Source organism: Zootoca vivipara, chromosome 5 (genome assembly GCF_965207765.1).
Source record: "Zootoca vivipara chromosome 5, rZooViv2.hap1.1, whole genome shotgun sequence".
NCBI classification, from domain to species: Eukaryota; Metazoa; Chordata; class Lepidosauria; order Squamata; family Lacertidae; genus Zootoca; species Zootoca vivipara.
The window spans coordinates 70,219,600-70,235,286 of NC_142588.1; the positions used below are offsets into that span (position 1 = coordinate 70,219,600).

At 38.2% G+C, this 15,687-nt stretch overlaps 1 protein-coding gene across 7 annotated transcripts in view; it reads right to left on the bottom strand.

The window, feature by feature from the left end:
• TFDP2 (transcription factor Dp-2) overlaps positions 1-15,687 on the bottom strand; it is a 38,562-nt gene that overhangs the window by 10,736 nt on the left and 12,139 nt on the right. For 6 of the 7 annotated variants that reach the window (XM_035133158.3, XM_035133152.3, XM_088669765.1 and 3 more), the window contains 5 exons: positions 8,572-8,693; positions 4,589-4,636; positions 2,967-3,129; positions 1,244-1,387; positions 475-543 (listed from right to left, as the gene is read on the bottom strand). In XM_035133158.3, coding sequence (XP_034989049.1) covers positions 475-543; positions 1,244-1,387; positions 2,967-3,129; positions 4,589-4,636; positions 8,572-8,693 — 546 coding nt within the window. Of the gene's footprint in view, positions 1-474; positions 544-1,243; positions 1,388-2,966; positions 3,130-4,588; positions 4,637-8,571; positions 8,694-12,256; positions 12,488-15,687 lie in introns of all 7 variants that reach the window. The other variant, XM_088669768.1, reaches the window with a different exon arrangement.

Genomic DNA, 15,687 nt, shown 5'->3' on the forward strand with positions numbered 1-15,687 from the left:
AAATTTTAGTATTACTGCAGATTTTGATAAACAAATGTAGGTTAAATCAGAAAATGTCACTGATGTTCTGCGATGCTAGACAGGGAATGACTTCTGTGTTCATACTGGTTTGTCACAGATTCCTTTGAACACTTATCTGCTGTATTAGGAGACAGGCTGCTTTTCAAAAGGCAAACTTATTTTAGTTTACAGGTACAGCTGAAGGAAACATTGAAGTATGCACTCTGCTAGTTTAAGAATGTCTGTCTGTCTATCTATCTATCTATCTATCTATCTATCTATCTATCTATCTATCTATCTATCTATCTAAACAACATGCAATGCATTCAACAAAGTTTCACCCAGAGTAGACTGACTGAACCCAATGAACATGACTAAGTTAGGTTCATTAATTTCAACAGGCCTACTGTGTGTAAAAGTTAGCTGAACACCCCCCAATAGATTTAAGTGATATCAGACATTTGAAAAATATACCTGAAGTATAAGTTCTTGCAGCTGAGCTCTCTTCTGTTTTATACGTTCTATACGTCGTTGTTTCTCTATCTTAAATACGAATATGAAAAGAAAGATACAAAACAGTAGATAAATACACAGAAGTGTCTTTTCCTCTGGGCCAAGGTGAAACTGCTTCGTGACTGTTTTAGGGAACCTGAATTGCAGCATATAGGACATATATTGCAAAATCGTCAGATGCACTTCAGATGCCACCAGAACCTTTCATGTTGCATCAATCAAGTAAGGAAGTCAGCAGAGTTTAAGCTAAAAATGAGGCAATACTTTAACACGGGGCAGCTAACCAGCACACTGCATAGGAATTCTGATTGGGACTTAGGTATAAAAACTATTATATTTTGAAACAAAATAAAAAAATTCCTTCAGTAGCACCTTAAAGACCAACTAAGTTTTTATTTTGGTATGAGCTTTCGTGTGCATGCACACTTCATCAGATATTTTGAAGTTATTGTTTATTGTTTTGTTCCCTTTTAAAGCTGTCCTAAAATTAATATTCCAGGGCAGTTTACAGTATATTTCTTAAGACTAAGATTTCATTATACATCTATAAAAACAGTATGTAAAGATTAAGAAACTTCTACATTTTTTTGTTGGAGTGGGGCGCACACAGATAGCACTCATACTCATAATTTATATAGAACCATTCTACTTAAAGTAGAATTCATGTGTCTCCATTTTATACACAGAAAAGACTATGTTAGCCAATATAAATTTTCCACCCCTCACTCACCTCAAGGTTTTGACATTCTTGAGCTGAGTTTGTAGGAAGACCTATCCATTTGATTTCTTTTTTCTCCTTTGAAATAATGTTCATCGCCATCAATACATTGAGGGCATCATAAACTCTCCGCCTAATATTCTTCTGATCATAAACCTGTTTAAAATGCACTACTGTTAAATATATAATCAGCTCACTACAGGTATGAAAAATAGTATTAAATCATTTTGAAATGCATATAAAGGTTTCACTGCAGGCAGGAACACTATAACTAATATTTACGGAACAAGCTTGTAGAAAACCAAGACATATACAATATCAAACCAGTGGTAGTTCTCCTTCCCAATCACATACATATCTCATATTCTTCCACAGGAATGTGGAAAAGGCATATATAAAGTAATGTGAATATTGTCTCTTTAAGTATTTACATGCTCAGAAGTAACTGCATAATTGACAGAGTATACAAAATTTGTAAATTTCTCCCTACAACTACGTAGGAAAAATATCATGCAAAAAGTTGCCTTGATTATATCCAAAGCTTGAACAGGGGCCAAGAGAGGTCCAATTTATTACCCTAATTAGCTGTAAGAACAACATTTGCAAGTTTGATTACAGAATCATTACAGTACTGAATCTTTGAAAATGCCACGTTATAAGCATGTATTTTTTATTAAAAACATAAGGCAACATTTGAACAAACTGCAAGGGCAATAAAACATGTTTTAATCTATAGATTGCTAGACTAAACCATGAAAAACTGAGAAAGCTAACACATGTCAACTGATACTGGATATTAAAGCAGTTTAAATACATCCAAGCTCTGTGACTGCTGCATTCTTCCCCTTTCTATATCTGCCTCTTGCTCATACTTTTCTAATTTGGGCTCAGAGGAAGCAGTGCTGGCAGCAGAAGCTTCCAAAGGGTGGTTGCATCTCCCGCCGCCTCACTGCCACCTGCATCATCACTCCCCATACAATCATGCCCCCCCCCCGTTCACAGGTGGTGCAGAGCTGCAGCCACTCTGCTCCTTGAACCTGGCAGGGCAATCATGGACGGTGAGGGGAGCACTCCTCTACTTGCCCTTAGACCACGAGATTTCACAATCACAATTTCCCAATGGTAAGATTACACAATAGCAGCATGCAAAAAAGGTTTTATAGTGCTGAAAAGTGATCTACCCATTTCAGTCCTTCATTGAAGGTGCTGCCAATAACTTAAAAAGGTGTAGGCAGGCAACATCGGGCCCTCTCTCATTTCCCACTACTTCATCTCAGGAAAAACATCAATCTTATAGCTAACTGAGGCAGCTGAGTGCCTATAAGTTTAAAGCTAAAATAGGACTGCTCAAAAATAAGGGAATGGTTTCCATATACTTCGAAGAGTCGCAAGATCTGCAAAAGTATACAAATTTGTAAATTCATGGGGCAGGTGGGGGAGAGAGCGAGCAGGGATTTAAAAGCTGAAAATGGGCTAACAAGCACATGTGAGGTCCCAGGGCTTACAGAATGTTGACAGCAATTGAGAGACAGACAGACAGACAGACAGACAGACAGACAGACAGACAGACAGACAGACAGTGTTTCAGCAAAAGGAGGACAGGGAAAAAAATTGAGGGTGGGGTGAAAAGAGCATTGGTCTCCTCAAGCCCTTAATAGTTTACACATAATATTTTAATAGAGGAACATGTTGGTTGCAAAATATTAGATGTGTATGAATGTTACTTTCTACTTACTGAATCTGTAGCTAAGTGGCCATTAGAGTTTGTAAAATCCGATACCAGCTCATCTGCAACTTCATTATAAGATGTTGTACCTTTATGCTGGACCTTTTCACATACTTTCATTGAAAAATGTCTCAAACCCTTTCCATTTTTATCTCCTTTTCTGCTTCTTTTACTGCGATGAAGAAAATAATAATCAAATCTTAAGTTTGACAACAAAGACCAATCACAGATTTTTCATGCTAAGCACTGTCTGTTTTCTGGAAGGTGCAGTATCTGAAAAAAAATGTTTATTTGGGAGAATATGATAAATTATTTATAATGCTAGAATCAGCCATGCAATTTTAATTTCATTCTCTTTCTTGCAAGATACTGCTTTGTGCTTATGTTATGAATGTGTTCTTTGCAAAGATTATACAGTACATTAAACCATCTAGCTAGTTTACTAGAATTTTGGAAGTGCAGAAGAACCTACTCTGAAATGTAATCATTTTCAAACCAAAAAACAAGCAGCAAATCAAATAATTTGCTCCAATGCATTTCAAGCTCATAATGTTTTTCTTCTGGGGATATGATTCTATATTTTTTGCTAATTCTAAAATGGTATACTTGCTTACAACTCACATATAATAGAATCAAATGGTATATTTGCCATTTTTTTACTTGCAGTGGCAAATAAAACTTTGTGGGGTCAGATCAAAAGTACATTTAGTTCAGTACTTTGCTCCCCCTAGTAAGTAGCTAGACTGTGAAGCCCACAGGCAGGGCATGAGGTCAGTAGCCTACCACTACTGTCCAGCCCCCCAGCAGCCAGTATTCAGTGCAATACTGCCCTTGCATATGAAGTTTGCATATACAGTAGTACCTCTACTTACGAATGTTTCTACTTACGAATGGAGCTCCGTCCGCCATCTTGGATGCAGTTTAGATAGGATTTTTTCTACTTACGAATTTTTAGATAGGGTTGCTTCTACTTACGAATTTTTTCTCTCAATGCATTCCTATGGGATTCAACTTACAATTTTTTTCGTCTTACGAATGTGCGTTCGGAACGCATTAAATTCGCAAGTAGAGGTACCACTGTAGTCACATAGGCTCAGGCAGAGGTTTGGTAGACTTGCTGGTAGAGATGGTGGGAACTGAACCTGGGACCTTTTGACATGAAAAGCTCTACTATGACTAACATATATTTTTTACCGTCACTAACTTCACTTTCGCTTTCTATATACAAGTAGTAAAATTCAGTTGCTATAAAATCTTACAAGTGTAGCCCTGTAGTGATTGATAAGGTGCTGCAGTAAATTTACCAGAATTGTGCCTGCAGAAAAGCACATGGCGATTTAACTAGATTTTTCTTACCAGAAGTCAATAATAGATCTTTTCACCTCCACAAAACTGCATTTCCAAATATTTTCCAAGTTATATAAAGAACCGGACAGTTATTAGTTCGAGTCAGACAATCTATTAGAATTGGTGTGCAAGTACAACAAAGGACAATATTATTTGTTCTATTACAGTAAACTTAACTATTTCAGGGAAATGGAAAGACACCAACAATTAAAAATGAAATATTGCTAACAAGTTCAAAGGTCAGCATATTTTATCTAGAGTCAGGATGCAGCAGTGATACAAACCTTTCCGAAAAATCTGATTCCATTAAGTCTCGAGTTCGTTTTCTATCCCTGTAAACATTAAAAAACAGCACATATCAAAATATGGATTTTAGGCTGTACTAATGTTTTGCAGCACACATTATACCTATTTTTAATATTTTAAGTACTTGCTGTATTCATTATTAAAGCTAGTCAAATGTATTGGTCATAATTTGTAATAGCTGTTATTGCCCCTAGGGGAATGCAACTTGACTAAACTTAAATCCAATTAAAACATAAATAAATTGGAATTTATTTGTACATTGATTGTTTCAAATTATTCAATGTATACCACTAAGTGATTCCTTGGTTAAACAGTTATTTTATTTAGATGAATTTATAGAAATAAAACCAATGGGTGAGATTCAGTTGTAAGAGTTTTGCTGGGACAAGAAATGTTGTTTCTGTTCAACTTCATTCCCTCATCACACTCCTGAGATTTAGCTGAGGAACCTGAAACCTTCCCTCATCACACTCCTGAGCTTTAGCTGAGGAACCTGAAACCTTGCTGGGGAATGGGGGCTGATCAGCAGGCCTTCCTGGACATACTAAATGAGCATCTTATTAGAAAAATGGGCAATAACTTCTCCGTAGGGAAGAAGGCCAATGGAATGGAAATTTTGTTAGTCCCAAGAGTTCTTAAGAAAGGAACCCTGGTAGAAGAACTGGATGATGCAACAGCTTGATAATTGTTTTTGCTGCCTTTTGTAGTGCCTGGAGTAGCTCTAGAACTGCTCTTGCCCTTTTCTGACTTTTGCAGAACTCTTGTAGGGACCTGGACAGGAACAAATTGGCCACATCAGTTCTCAATTAAACTGGTCATAAGACTCTCTGCCCTAGTTCTCTCTTAAAGCAGATTTTTAAGAGGATATGTGATTACATTCACATTGTTATACGCTCATATAAAAGTTTGTGTTTCTTATTTTGTTTGTTGCATTCTAATAATAATAATAATAATAATAATAATAATAATAATAATAATTTATTATTTATATCCTGCCCATCTGTCTGGGTTTCCCTAGCCACTCTGGGCGGCTTCCAACAGAAAAATAAAACACAATAATCTATTAAACATTAAAAGCCTCCCTGAACAGGGCTGCCTTCAGATGTCTTCTAAAAGTCTGGTAGTTGTTTTCCTCTTTGACATCTGTTGGGAGGGCGTTCCACAGGGCAGGTGCCACCACCGAGAAGGCCCTCTGCCTAGTTCCCTGCAACTTGGCTTCTCGCAACGAGGGAACCGCCAGAAGGCCCTCGGTGCTGGACCTCAGTGTCCAGGCAGAATGATGGAGGTGGAGACGCTCCTTCAGGTATACTGGACCGAGGCCATTTAGGGCTTTAAAGGTCAGCACCAACACTTTGAATTGTGCTCGGAAACGCACTGGAAGCAATTTTAGATCTTTCAAGACCGGTGTTATGTGGTCTTGGCGGCCGCTCCCAGTCACCAGTCTAGCTCCCGCATTCTGGATTAGTTGTAGTTTCCGAGTCACCTTCAAGGGTAGCCCCACATAGAGCGCATTGCAGTAGTCCAAGCGGGAGATAACTAGAGCATGCACCACTCTTGCTAGACAGTCTGCAGGCAGGTAGGGTCTCAGCCTGCGTACCAGATGGAGTATTATATGTAGTAGTTCCTCAATATTTTTTTAAAAAAGAGATGAAACAACCAGGTCCTCAGTCCATGCAATGAACTGTGAAAGTGGTTGATCCTCAAACAAAATTGAGAACCAGGAAAAGCCTGAGTGGTGAAGATGGCACCATTTTCCTCTGCTGGTTGCCTGCTCAAGACCTGGGCAGACTGCACCACATTAGCAGCTGTTTCTCCTGCTGCTTTTCCTGCTTTCATCTTTGCAGTGCCTATATAACTAAGGTGGGTCTTGGCAGTGCTTCTCCTCCCAACATGCTTTCCTTGTCCTGCCCCTAGAGCAAGGGAGTTATTCAAACAAGCAGCCACATGCACTCTGCTTGCTTATCCTCCACAACCAGCCCAAAGGAAGAAGTTCATATGTACAGCAGCAGCAGCAGGAGACTGGTTCCAACTATCAGAAACCATCCCACATCTTTGACTGGAGGGTGCTGTGGCTAAATGGGTGTTAGGTAGTTTGCCTGTTCTGGATGAGGCAGTTGGACCTTTGGATGACAGTAGAGTTAAAGGTGTATTGAAGTAGGATAAGGAGATTGTGGAGAGGACAAATAAATTATCTGCATCTATCTTCACAGTGGAAGATATAGGGCAGATCCCTGTGCTGAAAATAACTTTCACAGTCTAAGGAACTGCAGCAAATAGTGGAGACAAAAGACAAAGTTTGAGGTATTATTGACAAAAAATTTAAAAATGATAGGTTGCCAGGTCTGGATGGCTGCCACCCAAGAGTTCTTAAAGAACTCAAATGTGAAATTGCTGATCCGCTAACAAAAAGCCAGAGAAAAGCATTGTCAAAGACAAAATTACCAAGCATAGTGGAACAAGTGGGGCTTCTATAAGGGTAAGTCCTGTCTCTCTAACCTGTAATTTTTTTAAAAGAGTGTCAACAGGCATATGATAGAGGTGATCCAGCTGGCATATATTTTAACTTTCAAAAAGCTTTTGATGCAAGATCACACCAAGGACTGCTGAATAAGCTTTAGCAGTCATGGAATAAGAGAAGTCCTCTGGTTAGGAAACAGGAAACAAAGTAGGAATAAATAGACACTTTTCACAATGAAAGGATGTAGAAAGTGGAGTCCCTCAAAGATCAATATTGGGACATGCCCTTTGTAACTTGTTCATGAATCATTTAGTTAGGGGTACGCAGTGAGGCAGCCAAGTTTGCTCATGATATGAAATTGTTCCGGGTAGCAATAACAAAAAGGAGCTGTGAAGGATCTCTCCAAACTGAGTTGAATGGGCAATAAAATGGCAAATCCAATTCAATGTATGCAAGTGTAAAGTGATGCATGTAGGGGCAAAAATAATATCAATTTCACATATATGCTCATAGGGTCTGAGGTGGCAGTGACTGACCAGGAGTGAGACCTTTGGGTTGTAGTGGATAGCTTTCTAAAGTTGTTTACTCTGCTTCTTAGCTAGGTGGGAGAAGTGAAGCTGAAAGATAATGAGTGCCCTAAAGGATAGAGGGTTGTGTATGTTTGTTTTTTAAAAAAATATTCCTGTATGCCATACCTGCAAGTTAAAGAGATCTTGGATAACTTAGGCAAACAAAAGCAGATGATGTTACAGCAACCATATCTCTAATAACCAAAAATTACGGTAAGACTATCTCTAGCACCATATGGATCTTACAAGCTTCTAGAAAGAGTGAGAATAGCTAAAGCAACTCAGCAAAATTCACAATAAACCAAGTCCAGCTGCTAAATTCAAAGTGTTCAACCCTTCCAATTTCTTTATATATTATTATCAGCATGAAATCAAGATATTCTAATGAACACTGAATAATTAAAATGTTTTTAAAAGCACAGCTTCAAAACCGTTCGGAATAGCTGCATAGTAAGGCCCAAAGTACCTCTTAACTTCTTGATGCAGAGCAAAGATCTATGTAACAGCATCCCATTTTGTTGCTCACCAATGGAACTTACACTGGCAAACTAGATTTTAATAGAATAGTCTTGAGTCAGAAAATCCATCACTGGGCCTCTTCATTTTGCCTTCCTCTCTTCTCTGTTCACCACCCTCTTCATCAGGTATCCTTTTCTCAGCCCTACTTTCAGATTGGCATACTTCTCTAATATGCAAGTGTGATGCTATACATCCAACAGAAATTTAAGGAAGGAGTAAGGACTTGTTGTAATTGCGCAAATAGTCTCCATTATTTCTATCATCCCATATATAAATTAGGTAACTTAATGAACCTTGACCAAAGTCAAGTGGCTACATGTTTGCATACAAAAGTCAAAAGGTGCATTAAGTAGAATTCCTAACTTATGAAGAAAACATGGAACTCAGAATGCACATGCAAGAACAGATTATTTACCCTGGAACCCAGCCAGTGGCTTCAGTTATATGCATCTGTGTGACCATGGCTGAGGCTGTGGTGTAGGGACTTCCAATGAGAACACTTCCCGAATTGGTCAGTCTTTGTGGTGTGCTTATAATCTATGGAAATTAGACAAAGAACAAATTAAACTCTGCAAAGTAAACCTGAACACAGAAACAGTAAAATACATCTTATATGGAGCTTAAACCAGAATATCACTATCTATCCTCAAAAATACACAATGAAAGTGTACATGTGAAACTGCCCCAATTTTCAGAATTGGGATTGTGCTAAGGGATTAATGATGTTGGGATAAACTGTTAATATTTAGAATCAGAGTTGGAAGGGATCTAAAAAATCATGCTGCAGGAATAAAGCCTCACCAAGGCAGTCTATTCCACTGTCAAACAGAACATACCACCAAGAGGTTACTCCTAATTTTCAGCCTAAATCCTTTTGATACAATTGATTTGGGTAAATCCCTCTGTAAAACAAATTACAATATCATGCATGTGTGAGTCATTCAAATATTTGAAGATGGTCATTGTATCGCCTTTCAGTTACTTTCTCACAGGACATGGTCTCCAGCTCTTTCACTCTTGTCACTCTCCTCTGGACATGTTCCAGTTTGTCATTATCCTTCTTAAACTGACATGTCAAGAATACAGAGTGGTACCATTACTACCAATGATCTGGACGCTATATGTCTGTTGATGAAACCTGGAATTGCATTAGTCCTGTTAGCTGCTGCACTGCACTGCTGACTTATTTCATAGTTTAAACAGGAAGTCTACATTTGCCATGCATCTCTATTGCATATCAAATGCTCTATAAACACAGCATGAATTTTCAGTGCTGGCTACACCCTTAAGAAACTTTTGCAACAAGGTCATCGTGATGTCAGCCAGATGCTGTCCTATTGAGAGGTCACCTTCTCTTTGTTGAACTGCCAATCAAAACACACACAAATGCCTGATAGTAGAAGATGCTTTCTGTCCTATTGACTTGGGAAAGTGAATTCTTCTTAACCATAACATGGGTTGTAACAATATCTTTCTACTTCCCAAGAGTAAATGTTACAATAAATGTTGCCAAGATTATAATAAAAATAATAAGAATGCAGTTCTTATTCACTTTACAGTGAATTAAAAATATATTTAAAAATTTTGTTAGTAGAAGAGTGCTTTACTTGAGTAGAAGGAATAATTTAGCAAGATCGAATGTGGAGGTAGTGGGGCAGAATCCTACCATCAGGGCCTAACCCCAACACATGTTCAATTCAAAATCTGTACAGAGTTCAGGTCCTCCATACCTGGCCTGAAATAGCTAAGCAGGGTTAGGTAAGACAGGAAGATAACAATTCACTTCCTTGCCATTTTTCTTAAAGGTTAAAACACAAAATTGTGAAATAACCTGATTTTTCTTTGTGAGCCTGTTCAAACAATGGTTGCCTCCTGGAGGCAAAGTATTGTCTAAACAAGCCAAATTTGAGAATGTAGAGTTCTTTCACATGAGTGGCATTCACAGCATTTATGGGGGGTGGGGTGAAATATGTATACTGATGGTTTAAGATAAGATTAGATCATTCTGTAAGCCAACATATTTTCAACAGAGAAAAACAAAGAATATAAAACCCCAAACTTAACAGAATTAGGCATGCATATAAACTTATGCTAAACTACAAGTAACCATATGAAGCCTGGCTGCATAAAAGTTTTTGTGGGAGCAGAGTTCAGCCGCAATCTTGAAAAATGAAAAATAAACAATATTCAGCGATATGTCAATAGGTCTCATCTGAGTATCATCCACTTAGTTATTTACTTTGACATAGGCCTGTACAAACTAAAAGCTCTTCAGTTTGAGACAGTTAAGGCTTAACAAATTCACTAACGCACAAAACAGTATGAAACTTATATGGTGCCCATCTTAACTTCCATGCCAGGAAGGTAGTAAATATATCCTAGTCTAATGTTGTAATAATAACAGAAGGCAATTTTTTAAAGCAGCAAAACTCAAGCCTTCATCAGATTACACTTGAGTTTTGTTAGTTTGGCAGATCCTCCATGCCAAATGTCATTCTAATAGGGAGTACGTCCTTGTGATTTTAAGATGGCTAAACTTTTCAAGCTGAAACACAACATGCTTCAACTATGAAGCCACTTCTGCAGCTGTACAATACCATGCAGAGTTGCAAATGTAAACACCCTGGTCTTACAGACACACATCTATGAATAGTTCAGAAATGAATGTATTAACACAGTGTTTCCCAACCAGTGTGCCTCCAGATGTTTTGAGACTACAACTCCCATCATTCCTGACCACTGGTCTTGCTAGCTAGGGCTGATGGGAGTTGTAGTCCCAAAACATCTGGAGGCACACTGGTTGGGAAACACTGTTTAACACACCCTTACATTGGTACTATACAGCTGTTGTCACAAATCATGCCCCTTTAAAACATGGCTCAGAACTGCTAATAATATTTTAACAAAAATTTCTAGTGTTCATGCCTGCAAACAGCACACAAAGCTTTCCCGTTTCAACACTAAATATTACTGATTGAAATATTAAGTATTTGGTATGACAGTACTAACTATACCATCACTACAGTCTCTGTCAAGCCATAGACTAAGAACACTACATTTTGCATTTTATTTGAATACAATAGTGGTTAGTTTCTAGTTGCGGTATCTTTTAATTCTACTCTACTGCCATCTACTGTAATTTTTTTTAAATGCAGACTATAGGGTGCATTGCTTGAAAGGGCTCACCCAAAAACCAGAACCAAAGTAGACAAAACCATTTTGAACTTCACCCTCTGTTTGAGCCAGGCAATGTCTGCTAACTATAAAACCAACTTCATAAGTGCAGTGCAGATGTAACACCCCCAATCTTCTAACTGTGCTCGGAAGATCGGAAGCATGCCACTTACAAGCTCTCTCTTTCTCCCATGCTGGGCTATGATCATTTTAAATGAAAATAAGCATGAGGAGAAGTATACAAGGCGTCTGTAACTCAATGAAACATACTATTGGTGCCCAAAGAGGGTAGAAACACCCCTTACAACACATTTTGCTGCAGGCCTAAAAAATGATTGCACTAGGGAGAAGAGGAGGATGACTGAGATAAAAGAGAGGCAGAGGAGTCACAAAGACGTACATGTTATGTTATGTACATGTTATGTACATGTTATGTACATGTACGTCACAAAGACGTACATGTTATGTTGCAGGTCTCTCCCTGTGGAATGCCCTCCCACTAGAGGTCAAAGAGAACAATTACCAGACCTTTAGAAGGCATCTCAAGGCAGCCCTGTTTAGGGAAGCTTTTAATGTTTGATGGATTTCTGTATTTTAGAATTTCTGTTTGTTTTTTTTTGGAAGCCGCCCAGAGTGGCTGGGGGAACCCGGCCAGATGGGCGGGGTATAAATAATAAATTATTATTATTATTATTATTATTCTCCCCTGTCCCTGCACCAGTTTCCTTGAACAGAACAGTAATCAATAAAGCAGCAGCTTTTTAATACTAATAGGATTCCCCATATGCAAAATATATACCAAAACAGCCCAACAAGGACATCCTGAGGTTTTTATGCTTACAATAGGGGGAGGGTATAACAGAAGTAAAGGATGGAAGTCTGAGTCTTAGACTAATTCCAAGTTTGGAAAGTAGATAGAAACTAACCTACTGTCCTACATTGATGCATCAAATAGGGCAGACCTAGCTAGTGAGGGTGGGGGTGTGTCTCATCAACAAAAAGTGTAGTCTTGGCTTTCAGTTTCCCAAGCAAACAAAAACAGTTGTGAAGATGGAAATTCAGCAGTGGTGTGCGGGCTCTCCATTAAATGGTCTGAGTGTCTCATGTTGTGTTAGTGGTAGACAGCTCAGTTAATGTGGTAGCCCAGTGTGTGGCATCTGTGAAAAGGCAAATTCAATGTTAGAGATCACTAGGAAAATGACTGAAAATAAGTCTATCAATGTCATATGCTTTCCTATTAATCTATGCCAGGCATCCCCAAACTGCGGCCCTCCTGATGTTTTGGCCTACAACTCCCATGATCCCTAGCTAACAGGACCAGTGGTCAGGGATGATGGGAATTGTAGTCCAAAACATCTGGAGGGCCGAAGTTTGGGGGTGCCTGATCTATGCTGTCAAACCACTTGAAATACTGTGTACAGTTCTGGGTGACATGCCTCAAAAAGAATATTGTAGAACTAGAAATGGGCAACTAAGATGATCAAGGGCTGAAGCTAGACCCCTATCAAGAACTGCTATAATGTCTGGGCCTTTTTAGTTTAAAAAATTGCAAGTGAGGGGTGACATATTGGAGATATGTAAGATTATGTATCGTGTGCAGAAAGTGGATGGGTAGGTTTTTCTCCTTCTCACATAAAACTAGAACACAGGGTCTTCCAATGAAGCTGACTAATGCAAGATGCTTCAGAAGCATATCTGGAGGGATGAGACCCTCTCCCTCCTCTCCAGAAATAGCAGTGTTTTGATACTGTACCAGAGTTCATAGTTTAATGCCACTAAATTTTCAATTGAATATGTATTATTCAAAGTCAAGATAGCTGCAGCTACCTTCAAAGTTTCCTATTATCATGTAACATTTTAGGTTTAAAACTGGCATTCAAGGTCACTAGTATAAAATTATATCATGCTGAAAACAAGGTCTATCTTTCAGCAGAACTAGAAACTTTGAATATGTAACATGAAAGACCTATTTCCCCTCCATTGCCCAGGAGGGAACAACAATTAACAAACTGAACCCATTTAGTTTTGGCACGGCCTAATGATTATTGGCTTGAGGTGGTGGCTTTTACAATGGTGGCATTAGTGAGAACACACACCTTGCTAAACAGTATTAGCATCCTGTATATTTTGAAATTGCACCTGTTTACAGAGGCATTTCCTTGATATTTTGACCCAAGCCTTCTGTTTTAATGGGATTATTTTATTATATATTTTAATTGTGGATGTTTTTATTTTAATGCTGTGTGATTGGTTTTTATACATGTAAACAACTTAGAAGCCTATTTTGACATTGATCTGTATATAAATTAAAAATAATTTCAACTTTCTCTCCTGCAATTTACCATACAGGAATGTCTTTTTTCGTTTTGGTAACCTAAATATCACTGTAAACTCAGGGCTAAGGTGACAAGTATTAAAAAAAGGCAGGAAATAATTATTTTCTGCACCATACTGCACATTCAGGAGCTATAAACTCCAAATTAGCTTCCAATTGCAGCTGGATAACTCTTGCAGTTCACTACAAAGACAGAATCTGTATTAAGTGAAGTTCTCAACCAAAGCCCGAGTCAGAGATGCACACTCCTGAACAGCCAACCATGGTACATATTAGCTTATAACTTTTCTCCATGTCACACCGCAACCGTTGTAAAAGCTAGCAACTTGCACTTTTATGGGCTTTGGTTGCTAAAAATGTCTGGTCTAAAAAAATTGCCAATTCTATCTGCTAGGATGATTCACTGATTGAGGGAGTTGCTGTGCATTCTTGAACAACAAAAGGAAATCTTGATTTGATGCCCGATCAGATCTTGAAGAATTATGGACAGCATGCATGATCACCACATTTTTCTTTAAAATAAATGCTTAAGCATAGTAGCATATTTAGTCATTAACGTGATTTAGGTTAGATGACAAAGGACTATGAACTAAGGAGTATGACAATCAAACTGCAGAAAAGTAGCCTGTAAGTTGCCCAACAATAGTCAGAGTGGAAGTGACAGCATGAAATGCATTTAACATATTATTGCATAACAAACTTTAAATATTAGCAAGTTCTTCCATGCAATGCAGTTTTATAGAGACAGGTGCTAAAAATTCTGCTAGTGACATGCTGGTTCTACTACCAAAAGATAAAATAATCTAGTAATAGACTGGAAATTGCAGGGGAGACATGGATCAATATTTTGTGCTATTTAACATACAGAAAGAAGTGTTCAGTGGAATAAAAAAAGTAATGTGTATTATTTCTTTGCTCTTGTTTCTACAAGTGGAACTAAACCAATTACGATAACTTTATTTGTTAAAAGCCAGATTTTTCCCAAGAATCAAGCATACAATGGATATTTGTTTACGCTAAGCAAGGAAACTATTGCAAGGGAGTAGCAGGAAATATTATGTAACTGTTTCTCAGTTAAACCACTAAGTGCAACTGCACAACAAGCCCAGTATCATTCCAGAACATCAGCAGAACTGCATTTATTAATAGTAGTCATACCAGTGCTTTCAAAATAGCGTTTCAACAGGACATGCTAGAAATCAGTTTCATTAAGCACCAATTATGATGTTCTCTATTCAGAATCCTAAACTTATATTAGCAACTAATGCTTACAACTAGTATTTTTTTTTAAAAAAATAAACCAAACAGTCACAGAAAATTGCTGATGTGTTAACCAAACTGAATTTAGTTGATGCAAACCCTATAGATACACCAATGGTAACAGGTTTTCAGGTGGAAGATACGGATGAAGCATTTTCTGATATTACACTGTACAGAAGTGTTCTAGGCAAACTAAACTTCATTGCCAGATGTTCAAGACCTGATATTGCAGTCAGCACTAATCTGCTGAGCAGACACGCTAACAATCCTATAGTTAAAGATTGGAAAGCACTGAAGCGCATTAACACGTTACCTGAAAGGTACTATGCACTACAGATTGAGATACACTGATCAAAAGTCTGGAGGTCCTGAAATATTTGCAGATGCAAGTTTTGGAAGTGACACCACAGATGGTAAAATCACATCCGGAGTTTGCTACATGTACAACCAGAGTCTGTTTGACTGGTCGTGCAAGAAGCAAACAACAGTGAGCCTAAGTTCTTGTGAAGCTGAACTCAATACTTATGGATTGTGAATGGTTGTTGCAATTGTGTAAAGACATGAGAATTCATGTAGTGTCCTATACAGGTTTACCAGGACAACAAAGCATGTTTCGCTTTGCTGACCTCTGAGAGTTGTAAGCAAAGCATAAAGCACTTGCAGTTAAAATTACGACATGCAAGGGAATGTGTTCAGAACGGACTTGTTACGGTGTCCTATATTCCAGGAACTGAGATTCCTGCAGATTTGTTGTCCAAGGTC